At 37.9% G+C, this 18,230-nt stretch overlaps 8 protein-coding genes across 8 annotated transcripts; 4 read left to right on the top strand and 4 right to left on the bottom strand.

The window, feature by feature from the left end:
- Nucleotides 1-53: 53 nt before the first annotated feature.
- Nucleotides 54-919, bottom strand: CBG25446 (the record flags this gene model as incomplete). The annotated part of the gene is made up of 2 exons (XM_045241650.1): nucleotides 54-362; nucleotides 698-919. The coding sequence occupies 2 exons, from the start codon at nucleotides 917-919 to the stop codon at nucleotides 54-56; spliced, it is 531 nt and encodes a 176-aa protein (XP_045097970.1).
- A 1,430-nt stretch (nucleotides 920-2,349) lies between these two features.
- Nucleotides 2,350-3,565, bottom strand: Cbr-arrd-2 (the record flags this gene model as incomplete). The annotated part of the gene is made up of 2 exons (XM_002629730.1): nucleotides 2,350-3,108; nucleotides 3,311-3,565. 2 exons carry the CDS (start codon nucleotides 3,563-3,565, stop codon nucleotides 2,350-2,352), a joined length of 1,014 nt encoding a protein of 337 aa, XP_002629776.1.
- Nucleotides 3,566-4,075: 510 nt separating this feature from the next.
- CBG01015 lies at nucleotides 4,076-4,332 on the bottom strand (the record flags this gene model as incomplete). The annotated part of the gene is made up of 2 exons (XM_002629729.1): nucleotides 4,076-4,192; nucleotides 4,285-4,332. The coding sequence occupies 2 exons, from the start codon at nucleotides 4,330-4,332 to the stop codon at nucleotides 4,076-4,078; spliced, it is 165 nt and encodes a 54-aa protein (XP_002629775.1).
- Nucleotides 4,333-4,583: 251 nt separating this feature from the next.
- On the top strand, nucleotides 4,584-6,434 carry CBG01014 (the record flags this gene model as incomplete). The annotated part of the gene is made up of 7 exons (XM_002629728.1): nucleotides 4,584-4,736; nucleotides 4,780-5,313; nucleotides 5,361-5,509; nucleotides 5,586-5,710; nucleotides 5,760-5,863; nucleotides 5,913-6,230; nucleotides 6,282-6,434. The coding sequence occupies 7 exons, from the start codon at nucleotides 4,584-4,586 to the stop codon at nucleotides 6,432-6,434; spliced, it is 1,536 nt and encodes a 511-aa protein (XP_002629774.1).
- A 266-nt stretch (nucleotides 6,435-6,700) lies between these two features.
- CBG01013 lies at nucleotides 6,701-9,925 on the bottom strand (the record flags this gene model as incomplete). The annotated part of the gene is made up of 8 exons (XM_002629727.1): nucleotides 6,701-6,811; nucleotides 6,864-7,181; nucleotides 7,228-7,331; nucleotides 7,377-7,501; nucleotides 7,553-7,713; nucleotides 7,763-8,365; nucleotides 9,517-9,723; nucleotides 9,770-9,925. 8 exons carry the CDS (start codon nucleotides 9,923-9,925, stop codon nucleotides 6,701-6,703), a joined length of 1,785 nt encoding a protein of 594 aa, XP_002629773.1.
- Nucleotides 9,926-10,931: 1,006 nt separating this feature from the next.
- Nucleotides 10,932-12,497, top strand: Cbr-arrd-7 (the record flags this gene model as incomplete). Its single annotated transcript, XM_002629726.1, has 6 exons — nucleotides 10,932-11,107; nucleotides 11,153-11,258; nucleotides 11,302-11,464; nucleotides 11,523-11,632; nucleotides 11,680-12,336; nucleotides 12,390-12,497. 6 exons carry the CDS (start codon nucleotides 10,932-10,934, stop codon nucleotides 12,495-12,497), a joined length of 1,320 nt encoding a protein of 439 aa, XP_002629772.1.
- A 641-nt stretch (nucleotides 12,498-13,138) lies between these two features.
- Cbr-arrd-3 lies at nucleotides 13,139-14,235 on the top strand (the record flags this gene model as incomplete). Its single annotated transcript, XM_002629725.1, has 4 exons — nucleotides 13,139-13,369; nucleotides 13,415-13,580; nucleotides 13,628-13,725; nucleotides 13,774-14,235. The coding sequence occupies 4 exons, from the start codon at nucleotides 13,139-13,141 to the stop codon at nucleotides 14,233-14,235; spliced, it is 957 nt and encodes a 318-aa protein (XP_002629771.1).
- A 1,646-nt stretch (nucleotides 14,236-15,881) lies between these two features.
- On the top strand, nucleotides 15,882-17,215 carry Cbr-arrd-8 (the record flags this gene model as incomplete). Its single annotated transcript, XM_002629724.1, has 5 exons — nucleotides 15,882-16,054; nucleotides 16,099-16,222; nucleotides 16,273-16,438; nucleotides 16,484-17,094; nucleotides 17,138-17,215. 5 exons carry the CDS (start codon nucleotides 15,882-15,884, stop codon nucleotides 17,213-17,215), a joined length of 1,152 nt encoding a protein of 383 aa, XP_002629770.1.
- Nucleotides 17,216-18,230: the final 1,015 nt, after the last annotated feature.

Raw genomic sequence — 18,230 nt, forward strand, 5'->3', positions numbered from 1 at the left:
AATTTCTTGAAAAAAAAACACGTCCAGGAGACTTTAAAACAGGAAAAACTGACTCATGCCTGATAAGCTGGTGGTGGAGTTCCGTCGACGGATGAATATCTCGGAGGTTGGTGTAATGAAGCTGTCGATGTATATCTCGGAGGTTGAGCAGTCGTTGATGGGAAAATAGAAGGCGAATTGGTTGGTGGTGATACGACTCGGAACAACTTTCTCTTCGCAAAATCCCAGCGGAGCGGACGATTGACTTTTACGTTGACATAGTATTGCATGTAACCATCTCCACGATGATAGTACGAGTTGTGTGAATTTTGAGGCAGTTGGAAGTTGAACGGGAACCGGTATTCTCCTACGGTGATTTTGTTCTGGAAAAAATAATGGGTCCAAATGAGTACATCTGCATCAAAAGATTTGAATCTTGTTTTGTACTTCTTATCTCTTTCCGAAGCAAGACCAAATAAATAATTCACCGTGTTTCCGTTAATAAACGGCCATCCAAACCGTAAACTTTGAGCGCAATTATCTCAGTTACTGTGAACGATATTAAAGAGTATTTTACTAACGAAATACTTGTGATATTACGATGAATGATTAGTCAGTTGACAAATGTTTGACATCCATGACAGGAATCGAGATAATCGGGCTTCTATTAGAAGAAATACGGTAATAATCCTTTTTTTTTGTCATGTTTCTAACTCACAAATCCGTTCTCGGCTTTCCATGGAACAATATAATCTTCGAACATCGGGAGTACTCTGGTACCGCCGCGTGCTTTTCGTGGTATGAATCCTTTTTCTGCGATGCATATCACTTTCACATTACGTGCTCGAACATCTTTGGTGATGGTGAGAATCGCGACTCCGGTCACACTATCTCCAGCATGATACACATCACGATCATAGTGGATGAGACATTCGGTCATCTGAAATTTAACTATTTTATAGAAAGAACAAAAAGTACATGACAAGGGAATTGTGAATTTCTAAGAAGAGTTTCTAGGAAAATGGTGGAGAAGAAACCAATTAAAATGTCATCATAAAAAAGAAAATTCTTATGAACTCATGAAACCAAAAACCTATCATCCCAACAAGTACATCCCTCTCTCTTTTTGAAGACCCCATCTTCGTCTCTTCATAAGTACATAGTCTCTATACTCTGTTTGATTGCCGAATGGTTCATATAATTGTAAATTGGAAGGGTCGTCCATGGCAGCAATCTTATTCTTCTTCTCTCTGCACTCTCTTTTTAAATACACATCTCCTTTTGCTTTTATGTGACCGACGAGCGAACTGGTTTTCGGAATTGGTGAAGTTAAGGGGCCTCTCTTTTTTGACCGTTCTGTTATCGAGAGAAAAGTGTCAGATGAGAAACGTTAGGTACAAAAACAAAGTTACCAAGAAAGATGAAAAACGAACTTCAGAAAAAGTGGTGAGAGAAACAAAGGCCCTCTAATAGAAAGGCCCTCCGGAAAGAGCTTGGAAAAATAGTAGGGCCCCCTGTAATAGAAGGGCCCCGTAATAAAAAGGCAAACTGTTAAAAAGACCCCCATCTAAAATGTGTCTTAAAATTTTAAAATTTTCCGTCTTTTTTCAATGAAAAATTTTCCGGAAAATCTGAAATTTCACGAAAATTTGTAGAAACACTCTTTTTAAAAATATAAAGACCCCTGTAATTGAAGTGTCCCTCTAATAGGATCGCCTACGGAAGTACCGTGGAACAATAGAAGGGCCCGCCCTTCTAATACAGGTTTTACGGTAGTAAGATTACAGGAATGCTGTTTTTTTTGGTAGGTTGGCTACATTTTCAAATGAGTTCGTTCTAAACATATGCTAGTTATGCATATGCTGTAACATCTGCACGGAATCGCAAAGGAGCACATAAAGAAAGTGCGCTTCGCTGCACTTTCAAGTTACAAAAGTCGTCTCACAGACAGCCGTTGTGTTTAAAAATAGTGGTATCTGCTCTGGAAAAAAAACCTATATTAAAAAGTAATTTTTGCCCAAAAAAGGGAAGAACTATAACAGGCACTACTGCAGATGGTCGTCTGTCCATACAGAAAAGGTGTTTGTCCTGATATAACGAGTAACTTCTATTTACTTGGTCTACACTCCCATGCATATTCATTGGCTCCTCATAAATTCGATGGACTATGGTATTTGGAATGCTTACTGATAAGAGTTCATAAATTTTTCTATAGGTCGAAGTGGGAAGAAGCGTTGAGAAGAATTCAAAATTCTGTTTATTTAGGGTCAAAAAAAGAAATAGACGAAGTTAATTCATTGAAAAAATGAATATTTTCAAGAACAAAAGGTACAAAGAAAATTAAGAAAGAATCAAAATCATGGATGAAAATCATGGAGAATACGGTGGTGGTGCAAGTGGAGCATTTTTGCCTCCTGACACCCCGATTCTCTCTTCGTTTCCAATTACAATTCTAGCATTACAGTCAATTTTGTTGTTGGTCCATGATCCGTTCTTGAGCGAGAATCCGAGCAAATATCCCATCGAAATCATTGCAGACTCAAATGTTGCTGGAATTCCACGTGGCAAGTCAACCGCCACCATCACTTGTTCGGTTTCTCCAGGTGGTACGTTGCACGGATAGACGCGACTGTTCAGAACTTTCTCACAATTTCTAGTGTAAACTGGTGGAACTGGGCAATCCTTGAGGCAGTTGTTAAGAGAACAGAAATCTTTTTGGTGTTGAGAGTGAAAATGAGACTGGCGGATGAGCTCGAATTGCATTGATTTGATTGGTTTTGAAGAATTATTTTCCATCGTAACAATAACTTCAACACTTTCTCCGGGCATGAAAGAACGCTTCTGGAAGTTCAATTTAATCGAGAACACTCCATCCTTGAAAATGGATCCTGAGTTTTTGTACATTACGAATTTGGTAGGAACCATCATGTCAGGTGCCATCGCTGCTGTGCACATTTTTGGTACCACTTTGAAAGTCTTCTGGGTCTCCATATTCCATTTCCAGACACGATCAAGTTTGACATAGATAGAATATGTGGTTGAACCATAATATCCGCAAAAACTTGGTGGAGCATCACTGGGAAGACAAAAGCTGAATCGGAACTTGTGGGTCCCAGATGGTATTACGCTCTGAATAATGGTAGAATTGTTATATTGTTTGCTGAGTCTTTCTGGGTGGTTTTATCACTCTTAACCTTTTCCCATAGGTTAACTGTGAACAAGGTCTTACTTGACCTTTTCCCACAGGTTAATTGTTTCGCAAGACACGCATTTAGTATTGGTTTTGCGTTCTAACAGCCACATATGAATACAATGATATAAAAAAACTTACGTCTCCAGTTTCAGCGATCCATGGTATCACACAATTCGAAAAATGAACCTGTCTTTTCATTCCTCCAAACTCGCAGCTCGTACTTCCTTCCCATGATATTTTGAGATAACGTGCACGGATGGGCTCACTGGTTTGAAGAATTACTCTTCCAGTCAAAGTCTCACCAGGGAAGTACTTTTTCGAGTTATAAGATAATTCAATATCAAGGACCGTCGTAGGAGGAACTGGCGGGACAGGCACAAGATTGGCAAACATCGTGGTATAGAGAAGAACAAGGTGAACAATAAACCAATCTCATGAAGAGAATACATGAGTGAATAGGGCCACATGGATATCTGTCAGGAGGGGCGGAGCTTCCCTGAGGACCAGGTCGGATTTGACGAGGTGGACTGTGTAAAAAATTTTTGACAGACGGTGCTAAAAGCAACAATAACTGTCAATGTGCTGAAGAATAACAAAGGGATTTAGCCTATCTTATCGGTTTCTTTTGTATTGGGGTGAAGAAGAATTTTTAGATAGGTTTTTTTAAAGGAGAATTAGAGATAGTTAATGTTGGAAGTTCATAATATATTCCAAATCGATGTTACTCTTCAGATCTTTATAAGTTGGAAGATGGTAAACAAAAAAACAAGAAGAAAATTTCACACATTTATAAATCGCATTGTACAAAAAAGTTCACATGTCACTTTTTCTGGGCCTGCTTATCCAACTGGTTCTCCGCCGAATTGAAAGCTTTTACAAGTGGAACCGATTTGAGTTGATTGTTCAATGGCTCCAGTGTCGATCGGAACGCTTCTGAAGAAGTGGTGGTGGATCATCACTGGATTCAGCAGAGAATGCACGGTTCACAATAGCCATCTGAGCCAGCTCTTCTGGAGTTTTCTGAAACAAAAAAGCAAGTGAACGATAGGAGGGGTTTAAGGAAGAAAAATAGGTTTTAGTGATTCAAAAAAAATGATTCACAGATTTTTCACCTTTTTCATTTGCTCTTTTGCATCAACCACCGGCGACTTGCTCTGCATTTTTTCTTTTTTCGATGATGCGAGGATTTTTCGCAGAATAAAATGCGAATTCTCCAAACTGATGTCAGCGATATTCAGAATTTTGAGAAGTTCCCCTGTCCCACGATTCTTTAACATATAAAGGTCAAGTGGAAATTTTTTTTTGTCGCTCTGATTTTTTTTGGCGACTGAGTTTTTTGGATCAACATCCTTGTCATCGGATAGAAAAAGTTATTTTATGAAGTCATCATTTTTGAAAGGTTACGAAAAAGATGTCGAGATCTGAGAATTTAAAGGAAAACAAGAAACAACCGAAAGACCAAACTAAATCAAAGACACAAGGTTCATCTGTCATGGGAAATTTGAAAAAGCTACCCACGTCAGAAGCAGTTCCACTGAAATTGGTTAAATCTCCAAAGTTCAAGGTATGCATCCATTTTTAGGTGCAATGTATTTATATTTATTCAGCGCAAAAAGAAGGCCAGCGAAACTCAACTGACATCTGAAATGATTTCTGAATCTACGGATGTCACCGATGTTGAAGAGGATCCAACAGAGACCATGGGATTTTCACCATTATATTTAAAAGTTGTTCCTCCAAATCATTACATTTCGATTTCTGTTCAATTGAAACAAGTCATGCTGTTTAATATTTTCAAATATATCACTGTGAATCAAAATATGGTCATCACAAAAGTAGATCGATGTTTGATGACTGAGTTCATGCCAGGAGATCAAATCTCAGGAGTAAACGGAAAAAGTGTATGGAGTTTAGAAGACATGTGCGAAAGGGGTTCGGGAACGCAACACACAAGTGTGGTTACAGTAATCCGTGTATGGAATATGAGATGTTGGACGGATGATCAGCTGAAAACATTGGTGGAAAAGTATACGGAACCAGAAGCGGGAAAACAATATTTTCTGGTGAGGATGTATTGCAAAAGTGGTGGGAGAGGAGGCATGAAATTGGGATCGACTTGGAAAAATGTTACAGTTAAGAATGTAAGCATCGATAGTAATATGGTAAGCATATTTCTAAAAATTTAAAGGTCCGAGCCAATACTGCGGTGAGCACAGCACTCCTCTCTGGTGACGAAGTTTATGGGGTCAACAACAAATTCCTTTACGGTATCAACAAAAGAGCTATGATCAAAATGGCGTATGAGCTTGTCGAAAAAAGCACAGATGGATTTGCAGAGTAGGGCTACTGATTCTAGCGAAACTTCAATTAGTCTTGCACTAATAAAGTTTCGTTTAACGGTAACAATTTTCAGCATAATGGCAAGTCGGAGAATCGGAGCACGTAGCTCACCAGCGCCAAGTCTGGAAGCCGACTTGGGAAAGAAGTACCCGGATTGTGCTGTTGGTGTTCGCAGAGGGAATAAGGTGGTGAGAAAAGGTAGGAGCTTGAAACTAGGAAAAATGTGGACAAAAACAAACAACTTCAGACCCTGAGCAATTAATGTGTCTTCCATTCCCAGCTGACGCATTGGAGATCGCTCTTAGAGAACTGACCTTTTTACAGGAATGGGTCAAGCCAGATTGGGAAAATGTGAAATTTGAGTAAACTGGAGGTTGTTGAAATTGCTTAATTATTTTAGCTCCCATGTGATAAAGGAGAGTCTCTCCTGTGTGAACTTCCGAGAAAGTCTCTAATGATGCATCCGATCTCCCTGACTCCATGCACCTCACCTCGACCATCTGCCAAAACACCACGCGATTCTCAAGCTCTGTCACCATCATCAGTATTGCCTGTCACGGAATATAGTACTAGTCTTCCTGTCAAAACGCTTTTTCTAAGGCCTAAGAACTTCGAAAAATCTATTGAACAGCCACCACCACCTACTAGCTCCCAGAAGACCAAGAAAATAGAGGATATGACGGAGACCGATCATCTGATGTCCCGAGTAAAGATTACGGTATGATCCAATTTTTTCGCAACTTAAAAAATAAAAATAAAAACATTGCAGAATGCACCCGAACAGTCGAACATTACATCGGATATTCCAGAGGAGGAGGAACTGAAAAAGTGTAACGAGAAGGCTGGATTAATGACCTACTTCAAGAACAAATTTGGACCTGGAAAGACGTCGCTGCAGAATAATCAGGCGGAGCGGAAATAAGAACTTTTTTGTTTTTTATAAGACTTATTTCAAAATTCATTATTATTCATTGGATTTTCTTTCATAGGTTGAATGTAGAGAATTGTTCAATTTTCTGTGATACGATTAAATCCTTTTTAGGGATCCCGCCAAAACCAAAATTTTTGGATCTATTAAAAATGAAGTTTTGAAAGTTTCGACAAGGTATTAAAAAAATACTTGACACAAAAAAAATTTATCTAGTAGTTCATTTATTTCTAAGATGCAAGGGAAGAGTCCAAAGTTATTCACTTCATAATATTCTTGAAGTACGCAATCATTCCCGAACGAGCATCACACTTTTTGACCTCATTCTCCTCTGGAACGTCTGAAGTGATTTTGTTGATTTCTGGAGCATCCTGAAATTAGTAAAAGGTGTTTCTCGCAAATTCAAACTTTTAGAAAACATACTTTGAAAGTAACTTGGGTTTGGGGATTCTCTATTTCTTTTCTGAAAACGCTGCGTTTTCTTGGAGTCTGCGCAATTGGAGTAGATGGTGGCTTATCCCCTTTATTCGTTGGTTTCTCAACCGCTAGCTTCTCAGCCATGACCGTATTGGAAGTAGTTCTAACAATAGGGATTGGGGCCATAACAGAGACTTGAGTGTTCGAAGAAGATGGTGTAGATGTGCCAGGTGATGATGTTGCTGTTTGATCATTTTGTCCTCCCGGTGTTGCTGGATGAGTTCCCTTGTCGGAGAGGAGAGAAGGACCTTTGTCACAGATGGGCTGGAAAATAAAGATTTCAAAGCATACATATTTTCAGTAGACTCACCGTTTCGAATCCGTTTCTTCCTTCGTAACAACGCCAAGTTGTCAACTCTCTTAACGCGATTTCCAAGGCATCAGCTTCAAACGGAAGGTTTGTATTCTCATCTCCTGAAATTTTAACTGAATTTTTTCCAATTCTAAATCATCTCTGACTCTTCTTCTCAACATGAATTCCTTTCTCCACACCAATAGCATATCCAGCAAACTTTTCAGCCAGCTCAGCGTCGAGACTTGGCACCGGGGAGCTACGAGCTCCAATAAGTCGGCATGCAATTACCCTGAAAAGTCAAAAAATACTGCGGATCATAATTTGTATTTCTCTATCTAACTCGACACATCCGTCTTTTTCGAAACTGGTTTGAACGGCTTCTCGGATTTTTTTCTTAATTGCTCCCATCTTCTCTTTTTTCACATCATACATCTCATTGTTGACACCAAGAATCTGATCTCCAACTATGAAACCTGTGCTGGCTGGAGTTTTTGCGCGGAGCTGAACTAGCATTTATTTTATATTCAATTTCATTCATGAACCAACTTACACTTTTAACTAAAATTCGTTTCTTTTCAGAACACAGCACCATCCCTGAATTCGGAGTATGGCTATACAATTTCACCCGAAAGTAGTGGACTCGGTCTTCAATCAACATACTGATGAGATCGTATTGTGCTTTGGTAATGCAGTTTATATTCCACACACGGATTACTGTAATCGCCACAGCCGGTTTTCCACGAATCCATGATCCTTTCATATATGACGTTAAAGATTCTATGGTCCAATGGGCGGTTCCATCCACAATGGTGATTTGATCTCCAGGCATGAAATGATGTATTAATGAACGGTCAACTTTAGTGATAACCAAGTTTCGATTAACAGTGACATATTGAAAAAAACGTTCAAAGGTTCCTGCACTGACTTGGATAACCACTGGCAAAAAATGTGTTAGTGGTGGAGTGGGAGCAGCAGACAATTGAGTAAAAGCTTTATTGGATACCGTGTTCAGGACGCTGTAATTTTTCTTGATGCTAGCGGTATTTTCCTCCTTGTCATCTCCTCCTTCTGAAACATCCGATGTGAAAATTTCAGAGCGTTGCTCCAAGGTCTGAAGGTTAACATCTTTGTCCTGACTCGCTCTTTTTTTGTGCTGGAAATTAGAAAAATATTAGTCATCAGAACGGGAAAATCTATCACTTTGCACTTGGCGGAATTCTTGGCTTGTTTTGTACCCGACACAGATTTTCTTATCGATCCCTTCTTAGATTTTTTCAACGCTTTCTGCTGCTTTTTGTTTTCCTTATTATTCTCAATTCCAGACATTGTCGTTAAGGAAAACTGGATATCGAACAGTGAAGCTAAATTATATCCGAAGAGATGTATGTGTGTGGTTGTGAGAAAATGACAAAAATAGAAATAGTTCTGAAAAGAGGTGCAGAAGATTTTAAGTGAATGAAAAACAAAGAATACGTGGCAAAGTCGTAGATTGAAAAAAAAATCTAGGTTGACAAGCTACCAGATGGATGGAAATCACGACAAAGGATGGAAATCACGACCAGAAAACTTTTAAGTCAGGCAAACTTCAATAATTTCAAAATGGGGCGATAAGTGACCAGTTACCCTGGAACCTATTGGGTTGAAGATATGGGGCTACATTTTTTTTTAATTTTCGATTCTCTGAGGATAATACAAAATATATACAATTTCAGACATCCCATAAAAATCTTATCAAGCTTTCTGTTTCATGGAATTTTTCAACTTTGCTCCCAGCTTATTTATTTGAAAAATTCCCATTTTCAGGTCATCTGGAACAGTCTCATGAAAAATTTGAATTTTTTTAACGTTAACAACTTTTCCATAAACTTTGAATAAAGTTTATATCGAACTAAACTTTATAGCTTGAACTCTTTCTGGTTGTTTCAGTATTCAGATCAAAAAATCAAACAAACAAAAGAGAAAAAAGTTTATCAGTCTCAATAAGCATGTTCTGATTTCTCAGCCTTCTCATTGCTCCCTTTCACCACTTTTGGCTTATTTTTCTTTTTTGACTCCTTCTTCTTTTCATTATCATCCTGATGTGACTCCAAATCAGTTATCGGGTTTTCCTCCTGCTCCTGTTTTTTCTTTTTCAAGTTTCAGCAAACTCTCGTTTTCTTCAGACTTTTCCTTTACTTCCTTCTTCGCACTCTCCCCGGACGGTTTTATCTGAATTCTTTTTCAAAATTTATAAAAAAACGGGAAACTTGGTACCGGGTCCTTTTTCGGCGGAGTTTGAGCTTTATTCTTGCTAAACATTCTCACAATAGATTTTCGATCAGATTTTTTCGGCGGTGGAGGAGGTGGACTACTCGCTTTTTTATCCTCTTTTTCTTCTTTCAATTCTTCCTTGAGAGCTTGAAGATTTGTAGTTGGAGGTTTGACTGGCTCGCCAACATTTCTTGTTGGTTGTGCTGGTGGAATTACATCATTCGGAGCATTTGATAACACCGGTTTCTGGAGTGAGCTATGCTAAAAATCGGACATCAGAAATTTTATTTGTTAAAACCTGGCTCACCTTAGAAGTCTCCGAATTCGAAGATGGTGGTCTATTCGAATCCTTTTTTCCACTACACAGCATAAAAATCGCCGAGGAGGTCAGCAGGAATATGAGAGTGAAGAGAAAAGTTTGTGGCACGTATTCGCTTAATAATTCGATTCCTTCGCGAACCATTTTGACCGAAAATTACAAAACTACTTATTTTAAAATGGATTAGGTAGTGTCGTTTCCTTATCTATGTGGTTATCCTATATTTCCAAAATCTTGTTCACGAGATAGTTTTAAAAAGTAGATTTTTCACGGAGAGGTATTTGAGCAAGAAAAAAGGGTCCTGATTTATATCAGCAATTTTGGCGGGATCTTTGTTCTTATCCTTATTCTAGGACTATTTCAGAATGTTGAGTAGATCAAAAATGCATTTCTCAACTCTTCTCGGCATCTGATGAGCTCTCCCAACAAACTGTTACCGTAAAACCTGCAAAAGAAAGACCCCCTTTTTGACACTTCCCGTCAAAGATACAAATAAGTTGTCAACTAATAAATTGTTTACCATAATATCAAAAGTGTTTTGTTAGTTGACATGTTTTTGATATCTTGCATAGGAATTCAGATAATTGAGCTCAAACTGGACAGTGTGGGGGCCCTTCTATTACAAGCTTTAAGGTATTGGATTATCCTTAAAATCATTTTTTCAGCATTAAAATTTTTTGAACACTTCTTGTTCAGCTATTTGCTTTTTTCTCAACACAAATATTCTTATTTTTGATGTCTCTTCCTCTATTCCCTATTCAAAACTGAATCACATGCTGTAACCTATATTTACTTTCTACTCCTGTGTCTCTCTTTTAAGCAAACACTATTTTAAAGTCTTTTGCTTTTCATTCTTTTCAAAAATAAAACATTACTTTGAACTGTTAAAATAGAAAACAGACAGATTATACCGAATTTCACAAAAAAAGAATGATATTGGTGGCGTCATCGTTTTATTGATTTTTTTTCCCTGGTCATTTTGGTGCTTGATGCCAATCTGAGTCAGCACTGTGATAACGAAATTCTTCTTATCACATTCTCAATTCTTACCTCTCCTTCTATTCTACCCCTCTGTCAGCAATACTGAAAATTATCTTACTTTTCTTCACTTTAAAAATATTCAAAAATTTTTCTTAAGTTTTAGGTTGAAATGGATGATTTTCGAATCGAGTATGATGCTCCGAACTCTGTTTATTTCCCTGGCCAACCTGTGACCGGAAAAGTGGTTATTCAGAATAGAGAGTGGATCAAAGCGAGATTTTTGAAAATTTGCATTCATGGAGGTGCCCATACAAGTTGGAGTGAAAGTGAGCGCAGATATCGGACGTAAGTTTTTTTCTTCGCTGATTTTCCAGAACTTAAAATTTTCAGAGACGCTAGAGGAAACCGTGAGAGTTATACGGAGAGTGTACATTACGCCGCTACTGTGAACTACCTCACTGGAGAGTCTATTGCATGGAAGTCTGCAGATGGACAGGTATGTAAATGTTTTCCCAAAGATTTCAAAGTCTCATTTTTAGGACCGCCTACCAGCTGGAACCAATGTATTTCCGTTCGCCTTCGCTATGCCAGTAAATTGTCCACCAAGTTACGAGGGATGTCATGGCCACATTCGGTACTCGGTCCATGTTGAGTTGGATAGACCATGGAAGTTTAATAAGAAGTCTAGAAAATGTTTTTCAGGTGAGTTCATTCAATTTACTGTTTTCTCCGAACTTATAACAACCATTTCATATTTCAGTGGTCCCTATGTATGATTTGAACATCACACCAACTGCCATCAATCCTATGGTGAACTCTACATCCAAAAACACTGGATTCATTCTTAAAAAAGGATTGGTCTCTATGACGGTAATCATGTCTTCAAAATTGTCATTTACCTACATAACTACTTTTAGGTTAGCCTCCCAAAACGTGGCTATGTTGCTGGTGAAATTCTCCCAATCACCATCAACATTGAAAACAACTCCAAGTCTCCAGTAGTAGCCGTCAGATCCAAAATGACCCAATTATCTCATTTTCATGCTAGCCATGGAAGTGCGATGAATGTCACACACCATACTCATCACAAAAACGACGAAAAATGTGTGGCAGAGTCTAGAAGAAACTTTGATGTGGCCCCTCACTCCCGCGGTCAAGTTGTTCTATCAATGAAGATTCCAGCTATTGTTCCATCCTTCACTTGTCCAATTATTGATGTGGATTACTGCATTTCCGTTAAACTGGACACTGCATCTACATTCGGTGGAACCCTCAAAGTTGAGTTTCCCTTGATCATTGGAACCATCCCAATTCGTCAGTTGGCTCCAACAGGAGCAGCCTCTGCACCTGCTGTAATGCCAACAGTATCACCAACAGCACCACCATACCCAGTCATTGGAGGAGGGGTTCCAGGTGCGTCAGTGTATCCCACAGCTCCATCAGCTCCACCAGCCTCACCAATCGGACCTGGAGGTGTAGGATTCGGAGCTCCTATCGGGCCACCACCTATGGCATCTGCTCCACCTTCCTATGAGGAATCAATGCAAGGTGTTACAAAGGTAGAAGATTCCGAGGTGAGACTAAATATGCATTAGAATGAACTCAAAAAAATTTTTTGAATTTTCAGCCTTTTGCTCCAAGATATCCAGTCTACAACAATCTCCAAGAAACAAGTCCTCTTCCTCCATATACTCCCGGTGCTGCACCTCCATTGCCAAGCAAAACTGGATTCTAATATTATCTTATTGAATGAATGCGTTTTTTATATAATGTTATAATGATTCAATCTCAGCAGCACTTGATCTGACTTGTGGAATTCACTTCATTTGAGCACTTTTAAAAATGAAGATCTATGTAAAACAAAATTTGTTTTGAGGGGCACTATAATAGTCATCTATAATTAAAGGGGGGGGACATGAAAAAAAATAATGTTCACGAAATTCCGTTCAAAGATGCCCCTCGAGGAGTTGAACTTGTGAGGGCGATGATTGAGGGTGCGGCGCCGCTACCGACGGAGCCACGCGGGCAAAGAGAAAGCGCACGCCCGATTGCATACATAAAGGCGAGGACGACAGCTGTACGCAGAGTGATTACAGCGTTGTACACCGTGACGGTAGAATAAATACTCTAGCTACAAAAAAACTACGAAAAATCTCCTGTCCCCCCACCTTTAAAGAAGGTTTTGAGATTAAGATGGGTAAAGATGATGAGAAAAGATGAGAGTCATAAATTATGATTCATGGCATCGTATTTCCAAATAGTATAGTTTGATTTTCTGTGTCATGGGAGAGTTCAGTAGGGCGGAGTTTCATTTTCCGATAACACAATTTTTTCAAATACATGTTTGCTTCATTCTTCAATAGAATTCTATCAAAAATGGAGAAACTCCAAATTCACCTTGACAATTCTTCTGCTGCCTATTTTCCAGGTCGAAACGTAACTGGAAAAATAACTTTCAATATCCATAAGCCTTTATCTTTTTCAATTGATGCTCGAATTCTCGGAGAGGCTGTTACTTTCTGGAAGCATTGGAATACAACTTTCAGAGAGCATATCCAGTTCACCTCGAAAAATGATCATCTGGATGAGTTGACTCAACTGCAGAAGGTAAAAAATTTCCCTACAATTATTTTTGTTAATCTCAATTTTAAGTACGAATCGGTTGCTCCTGGGGCTCACACCTTAAATTTTTCATTCCGAATTCCTCAAGAAAGTCCACCTAGTTTCGAAGGGAAGTTTGGTTCGATTCGATATAAAATTCATGTGGCTGTTTCGAGGTCCGAGAAAAAGAAAATGGAATCTGAACAAACGATTTCAGGTATTTTCAAATTACAGAAACTTTCGAACCACTTGTTTTTTTTTCAGTCATGCCATATTTAAATTTAAATTCAATTCCGAGAGGTTTACTTCCATTGGAACACAATAAATCCATTTTTTATCTGTCTAAAGAAATTGAAGTGAATGTAAGTGGTCTTCAACATTTTAACTTTAAAAAATGAACATGACTTTAGGTTAAAATTCACCAAAGAGGATTCATAGCAGGAGAAAGGATTCCAATAGAAATGACTATCATAAACAAAACGCGTATAAAAACCATTCCGATATTCCTGATGCTGATTCAAGTCACCCATTTTGAAGCTCAACAAAAAAGTGGACACATTTTCAAAGAAAATTTGAAATTCCATCGTAACCCTATTGAGGACAACATTTCGGAAGTTAAAAAGGATATTAAAATGAACTCAACTTGTGAAAACCTGAATTTCGAACTGCTCATCCCAGTGTCAACACGATCTAGTTTCAAAACCAAGCTCATTCAGTTGGCATACAAACTTTTGATCAGTGTTGGAAATGATAAAAATGTGGATTTCGAGCTACCAATAATCATTGGAACTGTGTCAGTTCAACCTGAGCCACCAAGCTATAAGAGAGCAATGGAACGTTCAGAAGATTGTCCTCCAAATTATAATAAATAATATCTTCCTTATTAATAAAACGCTTCAGCTTGCTGGTTTTTCATATTTTAAAAATATATATAACGATTTCACTTGGGTTCAAAAATTTGAAGCGGTTTGGAACAGTTGCTCTTGAGATGTGTTCACTGGAGCATAAAAAGTATGGCTCAGGAGTTTGGCTATAACTCGGCTTAAAATGATCCAAATTTGCTCAAATTTGCAAAGAATGTGTGTTTTTAAATGCTTCACGATATACATACACAACTTTTTATTTTGGGAATAAAAATTTTTCAATTTTTTTCATTTTTATGTACCGAAGACAAGCTATGTATTATAAAAAAAAAATTTATTCCAAAAATACAACATTTTATATATATAATGTAAAACAATTAAAGACACACATTCTCTGAAAATTTTAGCAAATTTGAATCATTTTGAGCCGAGTTATAGCTAAACTCCTAAACCATACCTTTTATGCTCCAGTGAGGACATCTCAAGAGCAAGTGTTCCAAACCGCTTCAAAATTTTTTTGGTATGTATTTGATCTACACCAAACATTTTTCATTACAAAGCCAATCTTTTAAAAAATTCTTACGGAAATTGTTTTTTCTTCTGGAGTCATCGTAACGTCTGTGAAGATTCAGAAGACATGGAAGTTGATTGAGTTTTAAAAAACATATATGGCGTTTTGCTAGAAATTCATCTACATTTAACAAAAAAGTTTTCAATTATTGGACAAGTTTGAGCAAAGTTATGAACAAAAGTATAGAGTGACACTCACGAGCGTTCGCCACTGTATGTATTAAAAACAGTAGTACCAATTAAAATAATAAAATGCTCTCAAAATTTCATAAGCTCTAGTTTCTTACCGGTTCATATCTTTACTTTGAGGTTTCCTCATCAATTCCTTTTGCATCCGTCTTCTTTGTTGACTATAATTCCAACTTTTCCCCAAGGAAAACACCTGAATCACCATTCCCAAACTACAAACACCGAAAGAACGGGTACCAAACCTATATCTGGTATGACGTTTAGTCTCACGGTTTTTTTTTGTTTTATCATAATTCCGGCAAAAAACATGACGTAAATTTGGGTGAATGATAAGAGTGCGGGTTGTTTGGGTATTTGGTTTCATGCGTGCTTGTATAAATAAGCGAAAGTGAGAAAATAACTCAGTGTGAATTTTCACCTTCTTTTTTTGTGAATTTACCTCTAATTTTGAAAAACATCCTGTCATAAAAACTTTCTCAACATTGCACCTTTCACTAGCATCACTTTGACATTACCTTCCTGTTTTCTCAAAATTTTCAAAAAAGTAAACTGATAACATGATAATATGATATTTCACTCAGTTTTTAGTTGAATGATATTTTCAAAAGGAACCGAGATAGTTGTGATCTAACTACCGTAAAACCTCTATTAGAAGGGTCCTTTTATTGCTTCAAGGTATCTTCGGGGGCCCTTCTAATACAGAATCCTTTCTTTTCCTTGAAAAGTTCGGTGTATTCGTACGGAAATTTTTAATTTTAAGCAGCCCATTTTGAGGGGGGCCTTTTATTTTTTCAAACCTCACTTGGAGGGCCCTCCTGTTACATGAGTCCTTCTAATATGGGTTTGCGGTATCTCTAAACTAATTCTCCACCTCTCCAACTTTTCCCAATTCAGAAATGGAGCCAACATTCTCCATCGACTTCGATGAACAATACTATGTACCCGGTAATTGTGTACGGGGATCTCTTACAATTCGGAATCAAAGTGCTATCCACGCCCTATCACTGAAAATTTGCATCCATGGAGAGATTCAGACGTATTGGACACAGCTTGAGAAGAAGAGACACTTGTGAGCTATTTATTTGAAAAAAGTTTCAAATTAAAAGTTTGTAGAAAATCTGGGCATCCAGTATCTCACTGCCATCATCATACCAAGCCTCCAGAAAATAAAACTTTCAAAAGTCATATCAATATCCTCGAAGGTGTTTCGCAACCATGGAGCTCCATAGACAATCCAGTGAGTCATTTTTTGAACTGCGTTCCCAAAATTTCAATAGTTGTTTTCAGTCTAATAGAATTCCGATCGGAGTAAATATTTTCCCATTTGTTTTCCAACTACCATTCAGTTGTCCACCAAGTTTCGAGGGTACTCATGGTTGCGTCCGATATACAGTTCATGTTGAATTGAATCGCCCATGGAGGTTGGACGTTGAAGCGAGGAGGGCGTTTACAGGTATAGCAAACCGCCTAAATGGAAAAATTAAACTTTAATTTTAAGTTCTGCCAATAATCGATCTAACAGCAATTCCAAAAATTCGCAATCCAGTGATGGACCATGCTTGCAAACATTCTGGATTCCTCGGAAGCAAAGAAGTGAAGATCAAAGTGCAACTCCCAAAAAGTGGATTCATCCCTGGTGAATTTATCCCAATTGCCATTTCTATCCACAACCACACCAAGAAACCTCTATACTACCTGAAAGCTCAACTTATCCAGCACGTCCACTATCAAGCGCAACAAGAGAATTCTCATTTCAATTCCGATGAACACTGTCATAAGCATTGTGACCATAAAACAGCTGAAACGAAAATGTCCGAAGTTGAGAAAAGTTTCGAGGTGAACTGTTGCTCAGAAGGGATCATCCAAGTCGCTTTGGTCCTTCCAAATCCATTGATTCCCAGTTTCAAAACTAACATCATAGAAGTGGATTACTGTGTCACTGTGGAAGTGGAAAAAGACAAGAAACTTCGTGTCGAATTTCCGATTACTGTTGGTACAAATCCGGTTGGTCATGTTATGGGAAGGGCTGACATTGGAAATCGATTGACAGCTTTGTCAGTGACCCAGCCGGATCTTAATTTGCTGATTGAGCCACCTCCAGAGTATCAGGTCGGTAGTTAATTCAAACAGCATAAAAACATTAGAAATTCAGGATCGAGTAGAAGTCACCATGGCAAGTGCCCCACCACCGGAGTATGATGAAAATTCAAATGGTATAACAAATGTCTAGATTTGATTTAACACCTCTCGATTGATATTTTTTGAATATTTTGTGTAGTAAATATTTCTTTTAAAATTGTATGGAATTTCTGAAAAAAATACCAATTTTAAAAGCTCGTTCTCCCAAACTCCCCATTTACCGGTAAATGTTTCCTTCCGAAATTGAATCGAAGAATTCTGAATAATAAATAATTCATTTCAACATCTCCCTTTCCTTTCTCATACATGTCTACTACTGGTTGATTGTCAGCTGCTCTCTGCTCCATAAAATTTTACGACACTGGTTTCTAGATTGCCTCAAGAGTGGGGAAGAAGTTAATCAAGGTAAAATGTCTCAATTGCTCCAAATATGGGGGAATACGGTGGGTTTATGGCTATGTACCCTTGGCTTCTGACTGCATTCCGCTTTTAATAAGGAAAAATACATTGAGTTGTAAGCTTATCACAAGAAGCAATTTATTTTTCATTCATTCCTTATTTTTTGCTTTCTGTAGTGATCATGAGCCCCTTCTATCCAGACATTATGAATCATACAACTTGTGAACAAATAAAAGAGGGGAAAAGGTTGGAACGGAGAATTTTGCATACTGGGGAAAACGAAAGAAGAAGCAGAAGAAGAAAAAAAAGAAGAATATATATGGCCTTCAAAAAGGAGGAAATGTTTTGTTTCTTCTAAATCACAACATTTTTGGATCCGGACAGCATCCATGGAATAACATAGCAGTATCTGTTTGAATTCCTACTGTAGAAGACAGAAGAGGGAATATATAGCCAGAATGATATAGTCTGTTGCTCAGCTAAAAGTACAAAGACAAAGACGCTGTCTTTTTGATGAATCAAAAAAAATGAATCTTACTGGAAAAGACTATCCCAGTGGAATTTTCGGATGGGTTGGACTTTTAAAAGTGCGATTTCTCATATAAGGAATATTTCAAGATAATTGAAATAAAGATTGGAAATACAGAAAAAATTGTAATACATTTTTCTTAGCAAAACCAGAATATCTTCAGAATAGGTTGAATAAA

This window comes from Caenorhabditis briggsae (assembly GCF_000004555.2).
Source record: "Caenorhabditis briggsae complete genome, chrII, whole genome shotgun sequence".
Lineage (NCBI taxonomy): Eukaryota > Metazoa > Nematoda > Chromadorea > Rhabditida > Rhabditidae > Caenorhabditis > Caenorhabditis briggsae.